Here is an 11,161-nt window from a genome sequence, read left to right on the forward strand (position 1 = left end):
TAATAAAATAATAAATATTATATTATAGGAATATTTTCTGAATCAGAGAATATTTTCTGATTAATCTAATTAAATTATCGATTATACATACATTATGAGGATTATGAGACTTAAATTACACATGCCACTATCGAAAGTGAAATAAATGCTGATAGCGAACTTTATCTTTAATGTACGGATTATTGAAAATTCAATATTAGAAAATTTATCATTAGAATTTTATTAGCAATTTTAATTTTAATGACAAATTTCTAATTATTAGGATATATTTTAATTTTAATGACAGATTTCTAATTATTGCGATATATTATCTTTCAGTTCAAAAGATTAAAGTATCCTTACTTTTATGTTAAAAGCAACTAAAAATTCTTTAAGGAATAAAAAGCATAATCTAAAGTGTTTACTTAAATCCAATTCCTGCATTACATTGTCTTTTAAAATCTCAATTCTGTGTTGTCGCCTTGATGCTGTTTGTTTAAATTGGATCGGATAAAGTCAAATCAATGGAAGAAATATCATACAAAATAAAAAATTAAAACTTTCTATTATACTTTATATTTCAAAACAAGAGAATGTAATTAAAATGAGGTTAGTCGGTCAAGTGTATTTCTGCGTGAGATAGGTTGGATTACATTCACAGTCGTTCCGCTTTTCGAAAAATGGACGTGTGTGTGTGTGATAAAAGCGCAGAAATAAATTTAACGGGAAAGAATAGCATAGCGTAACTGGATAGTGATCGTAAAAAATTAAAATTACGTGTAAAATTACCGTTTTATTCCAGCAACTAAGCGATAATGCATTCGGCAACGAAATAAGCTAATGATACTGATGAATAAAAAATCCACTTGATTTTACTGGATTATTGTAACTTGCAGAATATGGCACCGATTGTTCGTCGATATATTCAATTAGCTAATACAATCGCTTTGTAAAATTAAAAAAAGTAAAAGCAAATCGGAAAAAGGAATTCATTATAAACGATTGTTATTTCCATGAATATTATTTTGTAACTTTCAAATAATTGAGAATAATTAATCGTGTTGTGTTAAGAGATACTATATAGATGTTAATAAAATAAAAAATCTTTTAAAAATTTCCTCTAATAATAAGGAAATAAATAAGGCAAAAAATTGGAATATTTATTTATTAGGATTACTATTTATCATGAGATAATTGTTTATGTTTCAGCTATTTTAGACTCGCTTTGCAAGGAGTTTCTTTCGGTGAACGTATCGGCCATCTTATACCTTATGAACTACGAGCAATATGGACGCAGTACGGCCAGCGCTCAATATTTTCTTCAATTGGCCGGTTACTTAGGTATCCCTGTGATTGCATGGAATGCTGATAATTCTGGTCTGGAGAGAGTAAGTTATTACAACTAAATGAGAAAAAAAGTAAAAGAATTTTTTAATGTTCCTGCGCGTAAACAATATCTATAGATAAATTTTTCATTACGTTAAAGAATGTCTCAAGTTATATTGAAATATACGAGATGAAACAGCAGTTTCAATAAAGCAAGTTCGGACTATTTACTTTTTCTTGTTCTGCACATAGAAATATTTTTTGTAACATATAAAAGTGAAGTTAAAATTGAACTGAAATATAGTTTGTGTAAATAAACATATAGTTCATATACTTCGTCAAACATTCACGAAACATAACGGGAATTCCGTTGGTTTGTAGCGAGCGTCGCAGAGTAGCCTGCAGCTGCAACTGGCACCGTCGCTGGAACATCAGACCGCGGCGATGCTGAGTATCCTGGAGAGGTACAAGTGGCATCAGTTTAGCGTAGTCACCTCGCAAATAGCTGGTCACGACGACTTCATACAGGCGGTTAGAGAGAGAATCTCCGACATGCAGGACACATTCAAGTTCACCATACTGAGCGCCATTCTGGTTACCGAACCGCACGATTTGCTCGAGCTAGTTAACAGTGAGTCTCGAGTGATGCTACTGTACTCGACCAGAGAAGAGGCTATTAAAATCCTGAGTGATGCCAGGGAATACAAAATTACCGGCGAGAATTATGTGTGGGTCGTCACGCAAAGTGTTATCGAGAATCTACAAACTACTCCCAGTCAGTTTCCGGTCGGAATGTTAGGTGAGTAGCAAAACTATTCGTATTTGTAGTTGTGTAGTCACTGGATTTACACATTCTCCTAATTTTAAAATATTATGAGATCTGTGTGTACGGACTTTCAGTCAAATTGTGCATAAATTATAATCAATATTATAACGTTCATGAAAATAAAAAATTGTGACATTATTTTAATTAAATTTACAATTTTTATATAGTTTGAGACTAAAATTATCTTAACTAAGAAACTAAAAATTATCTTACGTTAACACGAAAGAAAATAAGAATTTTATGAGTTTCATCAAAAAGATGTTATACTGTTTGCAGCTCTGCAAAATCGTGAAATTCAAGATTTTTCTGTATCGCTAAATTTTCAAAGAATATTTTGTCCTGAAATACATATACTCAAACAACATTTTTTGCGATAATTTTAATCTAAAATATTTTTAAATTAGGAGAATATGTAGTGATCCAGATATCCAGTGACTACGAACACATAAATACGAATAGTTTTATGTAATTTTATATCTGAGAAATTAAGCATTCTTCTGAAGTCTTCTTTCTCGTTTTATAATTAATTATAAAAGAAAATCTATTCACAAAAAATATATTTACGCTCAAAATATATTCACAAAATTTAAGAATTATGTACATCAAATACATATTTATTATACTTTAGTCTAAAACTACGTAAAAATAAAACTAATTAAAATTAATTAAACTTATAATAAAAATTTAATTAAAATATATATTATGTTGAAAATAAATTAAAAATAATTATCTTTTCTAATTAAAAAAAAAACATAATACATATATGTATACACAGTAATACGAAAATAATTCTAATTTAATCATTACATGGAATTCATTTAAAATAATATATAATCTTACATCTCTTTCGAATGTGCTAAGCATCGCGGTAAAACGGAGTATTTATGTCGGTTACACATATGTTAACATTCAGAGTACGCCTTTTATTGGTAAGAATGCATGACTTTCGGGCGGTTAAACGGGAGAGTTATTCACACCGTGACCAGAATCGCGGAAACAGAAAATTGATTTCTTCCTTGAGAATTTTCTAAGAATATCCTTGAGAGAAAAATAAATCCGCCGAATTCCTTCTGGTGAACCATGTAGAATAACATAACTTAGATTGAATCTCTCGCGTCTGAATTTCTGCGAGCTAAAACTAGTGCGGTAAACTCGTTCTATGTATATAAAACGCAAACACCTCATGCTCTTAAAATACGATTGCTACGAATCAAGCAAAGCAAACGTTGCTTGCTTATATTTAATATTCTCTGTCTTTTCCTTTCACAAGTTCTTTCTGTTGCAAGAGTATATATTCATCCATATAAAATCCACATTTATCTTACGTTAGCTAACACGAACGAAAGTAAGAATTTTATGTATTTCATCAAAAAGATGTTATACTGTTTGCAGCTCTGTAAAACGAAATCGTGAAATTCAAGATTTTTCTGTATCTCGCTAAATTTTCAAAGAATATTTCGTCCTGAAATACATATACTCAAACAATATAGAAAATTTTTGTTGATTTGATTTTCACGGGTCAACTTCTGGTTGAAGAAAAAGAAGAAAGCAACTCTGGCATGAATCGCCAACGTTTCTCAGCTTTGTGATACATCGATTTATCTTCATTTTTCTCTCTCTTTTTCGCATCCTGCTCACACTTTTGATGCTTATGGAAATGTAGTTGGCGCAGTGTATCGCATAAAAATCTGGTTGAATAAAATCTTACAAAGCGCAAGTTCTCCGTGTTTCTATACGAAAAATATTCTTTGAACGTATAAAAAAGAAACAATCAATATAAAAATATTTTTAAATATAAGCAAAAAAAAAACAGCAGGAATAACGAAAAAATTATTATAAATTTGGATAAAATTCTTCTTCTGTTATTTTTATCTGTTTATTTTATTAAGTTATATTATATCTACAAAATTCATTTTTCCATTTATTTCTTAATTAAATTACAAATAAATATTTGGTATTTCAAGTATTATATTTAAAAATATATTTTTTACACATTTTTAACATAAACAGAATCGTGAAATTATTCAAAAATAAATTTAAAAAATATCAAAACGAATTGAAGTCTAGTTATCTCAAAAATCCAAATTTTGTAAATTGCAAGTTTATGCGAAATTATAAATTATCAAAGAGAATTTAAGCAATAAGTTCTATATTAAAAATTAAAATCAGTGTTTCATAAATTACTTTTAAGCTTATTCGATTGTCCGCCCGTTTTTATCCAATTATTATCGATAAAAGAAAGCAAAAAAAAAAAATGGAAAATCTTCTTTATACTGGTATGATTGAATTGGTCGTTGAATCGTGCAAACTGATATAAATCTCGCTGATAATAAAATTGCTATAACAAATTCGCTCTCTTTGTTGCTGCAGGTGTACATTTCGATACGAGCAGTGAGAGTTTAGTAAGCGAAATTACCACGGCAATCAAGGTCTACGCTTATGGTGTCGAGGACTTTGTCAGTGATCCAAAAAATGCGAATCGAAGTCTGAAGACTCAACTGAGCTGTGAAGGCATCGGTGAATCACGATGGAGCACAGGGGATCTATTTTTCAAGTAATTTCACATAATTTGCTAAAAAGTGGATAGATTTATTCATGCATCATTCATGCGGAACTTTCTAAATAGCAAGACTAGAATTTTCTTCAAATAGTATTATAGGAAATTTTTACAAACTTTGTAATAAATTAACAGAATTTTTTAAAAATATTCGAGAATTATATTCTCAGAATAATACAATAGTTTATTTTATTTATATTATGTAATATTACAAAATGAAAATGTTTATTTTATTAAATGGTTTAAACTTTTTATATATTACTTAATAAATTTAATATTATAATCTTATTATATAAATATATGTATACACGTCGCATTTAATATTTTATAATATCTTTTATTAATATAATTTTTACAAAAGCTTATAATTTCTGCTTTATATATTATAACACATTGTCTCTCTCTCTCTCTCTCTCTCTCTCTCTCTCTCTCTCTCTCTCTCTCTCTTTCTCTCTCTTCAGATATTTGAAGAACGTTTCGGTCGAGGGTGATCAAGGAAAGCCAAACGTAGAGTTCACTCAAGATGGTGTGTTAAAGGCAGCGGAATTGAAAATTATGAACCTTCGGCCGGGGGTTAGCAAACAACTCGTCTGGGAGGAGGTAAGTTTAAATCATCTTACATGTACTTTACCAACCACGAAACTTTATCTTCCAGAAGCTATTGCTAATCACGACGCGAGATGTGATGCATCTCTAAACGTTCAGAAATAAATACATGAAGACGAACAAATAATTAAATAAAAAAATGCCAAATATCAAGATTAGAACCTTCACGGCAGTCTCGCCAAATGAAACTGAATATTTTATTGCGATGCCATTAATGCAACGAAACGCATATATTTGCATAAAATTATATAACAGAAAGAATTTTTAGTATAAAAATTGGGTTAAAAATAAAGACACTAATTTTCTATTATATTCTAGCGAAGAAAAATACTTATACGCTGAAAAAACTTTTTTGGTCAGCGAATTATTATAACATAAAAAAATAGAAGTATTAAAAGTTAATAAATTTTTTATTTATTATATAAGATTTTTCTAATTATATATTTATGAATTACAAATTTTTATTAGAATCAATATATATTTTATATGTTTCTAGTCGATGTTTATAATCGACGAAAAAAATTTTCCAGTAAAATCGGAGTTAAATAAAACAAAATGGAAAATAAACTCACAGATACATTTCGTTAAAACAAAACTGTTGAAAAAAAGAATAAAAAAACGCAGGAAAGTTTTTTTTCGTGCACGAGCTAGCTTCAAACTGAAGAAGCGTTATCGAGTAAAAATGTAGAATTTATCGCCCTCGCTGTCGAAAAGGCTCAAAGGGGTCACGCTATATATAACTTCGTGATCGTCTCTTTCGTTACATTGGATTTACGGAGCTGAAGCCGCGGAATTGCGGTAAACTTTAGCTTCCTTTTGCATCCGGCACCGATGACATTCCCTTTGCAATCTGCTTATCTGCTGCGGAGAACCGCAAAGTATTACGCTATTAATCGGCGGACTTCATATGGTAATCTGTCTCTTTTATTGTTTTTATTATGCGGCGCTAGATCATTCGCGATAATAAATTAATGCGACAGTGTAGGCTTTCATTAAGTCTCATTGAACCTATCACAGCGTACGAAGGCATTCTGTTTAGCCGATGCTTTCTAGATATTGTCAGACCTGAATGGCTCATAATCGCGTTATGAAATGCTTTGCGAAATATTTCAGGATGCATCCGTTTCCTTCAAAGAAATGATAACACGATTGTTACGTACGCAGCAGTGGAGATACTACTGCGTGGTGCTTTGTGGTAGATAAAACTAATATAGCATCTCTTAACGTGCACAATGGAAATTTCCGATGAGAAAGATATTGTGTTAGGAAAATTTTCTTTTCCCTGAAGTTTATGATAAATTTTGCACAAAATATTAGATACTAGAAAATTTATGATTTTCAAACGGCCGTAATTTTAAATATATATACTTATACCATTATATTTTTAATTATTACTGCTATATTTTATCAGTAATATTTTCCAAAATTTAATTTTATTATATTGTTTTATTAAATTGTTACCATTGAATTAATTAATTTATTTATTAAAATATTGTGTTCTGATAAATTATACAAAAATAAGTGTGATATAAAATGTTTTGCAATTGGTTTGATTTTTAGTCAGCATATCTTTAGTCAGCATATTTTTTTCAAAATTAGCATCATATTGTAATGTATTAAATGTTCGAGATTTTTACTACGTTTGCAAGTTTTACAGCGGTATCGAGTTTCACAAGTTTGATGGGAATTTCGTTAGAAATGCTATCGAAGTTTAACTCCACCTTTCGACATTCCTCTCGCGACACGAATCCATCTTTGTTCAGTGAGCCGTTTGATCCAGGAAATTCTTTCGTTACCTCATTAAAGTTTGAAACGCTTACGTTGTGAAAATCACGACGTCTCGACACAGGCAAGAATTTATCATCCATCCGCTTCAGTAAATTCATCATTTGTGGAGAATGAGCTTACCATCAAGATATACTTTTTTTGCCGAAGAGCTGATAAAGCTTTTATACTTTGTGCTGGCTATTCATAATATATTATGATCCGTGCCAGTGCACTATTCTATTTTGATAAAATATTGTTCTACTATTGATGTTCGATTAACTCTAGAAAGCCTCGAATCTTTTTATATGATGTATACTATTTTTATTTAGTCTAGAAGTATATAACAACATTGAAAAAAATAAAAATAAAAATATTAATCGGGCCCTCAAATTAAAAAATACAATACAATACAATGGACAATAAGAGCATATACACAACGCGAAAATTAGTGCGCGAATTTCTATATAATTAAAAAAAATTTACATAGGATATAAATGTACAATAATTATCTTAAATATTATTTACAATATTTGTAAAACTAATTTAATCGTGTATTTCTATTATCACCTTTTTTCATGAAAAAATAATACAAGATCACAACATGATAACCCGCAAATCTTTTGGAATTTTATAAGATCAATTATTTTTTAAATTGCTCTTTTCTAGAACTTAGCGACAAGATCAAAAAATTACAAGATTGAGTTAAGATATATATTGAATATTTATTGAAAATGATGTTGACATTTCGTGTTTTGTTTATTAATCAATGAAAAAAATAATCAGGTAGAAATTAACGATGCAAGTTGTTTTAATGCACATAAACTTCTATGCGTTAGCATTTTTAATAAATTTTTTAAAGTTTTTATAGTGAATTGCATTTTTAATAAATTTCTAAAAGTTTTTATAGTATAATTATCAATTGATAATTTTTCATATAAATTAATAGCCATTTTACACAAAATTTATGAAGTATGTAATATAATAATGGTTAAGTAACTATATAAAATAGGTTTAAGAGATCTTTTGTCTTTTTAGAATCTAATCTGAATGCGTGATAAACATATATTACAAACTTAGTTTCTTTACAAAAATCTTCTTATAAAAACTTCTTATAAGTGAAAGAGTCCAGAAATTATAATTTTAGTTCAATTTCGAACATTTTGTAAAAATATTTTAATCTTAATAATAGAAAATGTTTATATAATACTTATTATAATATTAAAAAATGAATAACTTATTTAAGATAATACGTCTGTGTATTTCTATAATGCACTATTTAAGTATAAAGGAAATGCATTTGTGCTACTTTTGTTCAAGCCTTATATTCGTTATGACATTTATCTGCGCTTATCTTGGTAAGGCTGTAATTAAAATCCTATTAATCCAGCACCTAGCTCGTCACGTAATGAAAGCTGTGCTAAAATTTCATTTGCTGCCCTGCAACCAACGCGGCGGAACACGAAACTTTGTTACGCCAACATGCGCGACCTCTTCGATTCTAGTGATTCGCGTGGGCTAGTCACGATTTTAATTATTTCTTTTAAAGACGACGTCATCTCTCGACACTTTGTTCCTCTAAAGACTAGAACTCATCGCGTGATATTTCAACCACGCCTGTCGACATCTTGTTTCTAATTATATCTTACGTCTGTACCATGTCAGCGTGAATTACCACCGACAGATTTCAGAGTACCAAGTTCTCATGTTTCTGTTTATCTCATTTTGACAGTGACATCCTTCCGTTTCACTGTGCTACAAATAATTAATTGGAGATCGGAAAACGGACTTGATATTTCCTGGACAAGATCAAGCTGACAAGTTGATAAAGGAGAACAAGAATATAATGTATAGATGTAAAAGAAGAACGTATTTTATAATTAAAATATGAAGTATTTACATTTTTTATTTGATTTGTTTAATGAGAAATAGCCGTTTGAGCAACTGAATAATACAGAAGTTTTTTACAAAAAATATTGGAGCTGGAATGTTAATAATATTCTTATGTCATATAATGTACATTAGCATGGCATAAATAAAAACGCTATTAAATGCAAGCTGCCTTGTATTACGAATTCAATAGAATTTTAAAAGCATTGAAATTTCGCATTTTTATAATAGTTGTACAATCAAGTTTACAACAATTCCAAAAAATTTTAATATTTCAAGGAAATTATACATTATTAATATTTTAGAAATATTATCATGTATAATAATTCTTCTATGTAATTATAAATATAACATACTATATTAGATTCATAATGAACAAATTGTTCTTTAAAATATTTTTTTTAACTTAAATTTTACAAAACAATTGAGAAATTATATCGTGCTAAGATATATATATATATATATATTCTTTTTTTCTATGAAAAAATTAAATCTTATATAAGTTTGCGGTATCTCTTCGTGGATACTTTTGACATATATCTTTTACAAGGATAAATAGATTCGTCTGATTTATACAGTTGTTCGTGTGATAACTTGAAGGAAATTAGATGTTCCTGATATCAATCCTCATATATAAAGGATGCCAGATGTTCATGACAAAATTTCAACAGCACCAGTGATGCATCATTTTCCGGCGTGTGCATGTTTTCCCGCACACATTTCACTACTAAATTGCCGGCCTTTTGCAAAATAAGCGGATTATAGTCGGATCAAAGTCTGCTCGATGCGAGCAGTATCGCGCGTGAAACGCGTCGATCGGCTAATCACGTTAGGTACATCCACTAAATTCCAATTCTCGACGCAAGAATCGCACCAAACTCGCCGGAACGCAGTTTACTCCAGAACCTGCTGTATTCGCGCAATCGTGCGAAATTAGGTCGTCACTTAGGAAGCTGCATGGAACTAGAATTAATTAGTATGCATGCATCAGAGCGGGATAACGTGCGATGTGACTCTGACAATCAACTGTACACAGATAAACGTGCTTCGGACGAATACTCGGTCATTTAGTCGATATTTCAAACATATCTTTGTATACATCTCTGATGTTCTTTCTTTTTCTGCCACTTCTTTTCTTTCGCAGTTCTCGTTTTTACAGAAGTAAATCGTATTAAACGATACGCTAAAAAACTGCTCCAAATACTTTACTACGTCTAATTTATTAATTGCTTGTTTTTTTTCTTTTTTCTACAATTTTTTGCTATTGTTACTTTTTTCTACTATTTCTTTTTTTTTTCTTTGATTTGTAATCAAGTTATTGTCAATTATAACTGTATTCTGATAATTTGTGCCATACTTAAATATATATTAATGACTTCTATTGGGTTGTCCGGAAAGTTCGTGCCGACTAACTTATATAATTTAATAAATGTAAATGTAATAAACTAAAATTTAAATTTTCTGCGTTTCAATTTTCCTTCAACATCGGCACGAAACTTTCCGAACAATATATTTAATTTTATGTTTTATTTTATGTTTTATTTTATGTTTTATGTTTTATTTATTTATAAAATAGTTTTTTAATTGATTTATGCTGTTTTTGCATTTAGGTCTTATAAATTTTTATGATATTCAAATTGTTTATTTCTTAAATATTATATTGAAAATTAATATTAAAAATTATGTAAATGAAACATATAAAAAAATTACATTAAATAACATATAAAATTAATTAGAAAATATTTTAAATTATATTTAATATTTTAAAACTCAAATAATTGATAAATTTATTATTATGTTTCTTATAATATAATATGTATAAACGTGTATATTATGTAGTCCGCAGCAAATTGAAGGAAAAAAGATATTGATTGTTAGTCAAAGGCATGAATAATTTAATAATGTCTGGCAACCCAGAGATTCAGAATTCAAGGTAGATATGAGCAATTCACCTTGAATTTCATGTTCGATAAAGTGGCAATTTTAACCAATTATTATTATCTTCTCATCTTCTGAAATAGCGTATATTATTTTTGGATTTTGGAAAAGAATATAGAAAAAATATATATATATATTTTTATAATCGATATGTTTTCTTTCCTGTCGGTTGTATTAACTACAACTAATTGAAAATATTTCTATTTAAAAATATTTCTAACACAAGCAAAAAGATTTTAAAACGCAATTACTATAACTTAATTAAAAATTAAAAA

General features: G+C 29.0%; 1 protein-coding gene across 1 annotated transcript in view; it reads left to right on the forward strand.

Annotated features, from left to right (window-relative positions):
* LOC108686531 (glutamate receptor ionotropic, NMDA 2B) overlaps positions 1-11,161 on the forward strand; it is a 90,088-nt gene that overhangs the window by 43,582 nt on the left and 35,345 nt on the right. The window contains exons 3-6 of the mRNA XM_018191884.1: positions 1,189-1,367; positions 1,687-2,104; positions 4,502-4,685; positions 5,150-5,288. Coding sequence (XP_018047373.1) covers positions 1,189-1,367; positions 1,687-2,104; positions 4,502-4,685; positions 5,150-5,288 — 920 coding nt within the window. The remainder of the gene's footprint in view (positions 1-1,188; positions 1,368-1,686; positions 2,105-4,501; positions 4,686-5,149; positions 5,289-11,161) is intronic.

The sequence above is a fragment of the Atta colombica genome, unplaced genomic scaffold, assembly GCF_001594045.1.
Source record: "Atta colombica isolate Treedump-2 unplaced genomic scaffold, Acol1.0 scaffold187, whole genome shotgun sequence".
NCBI lineage: Eukaryota > Metazoa > Arthropoda > Insecta > Hymenoptera > Formicidae > Atta > Atta colombica.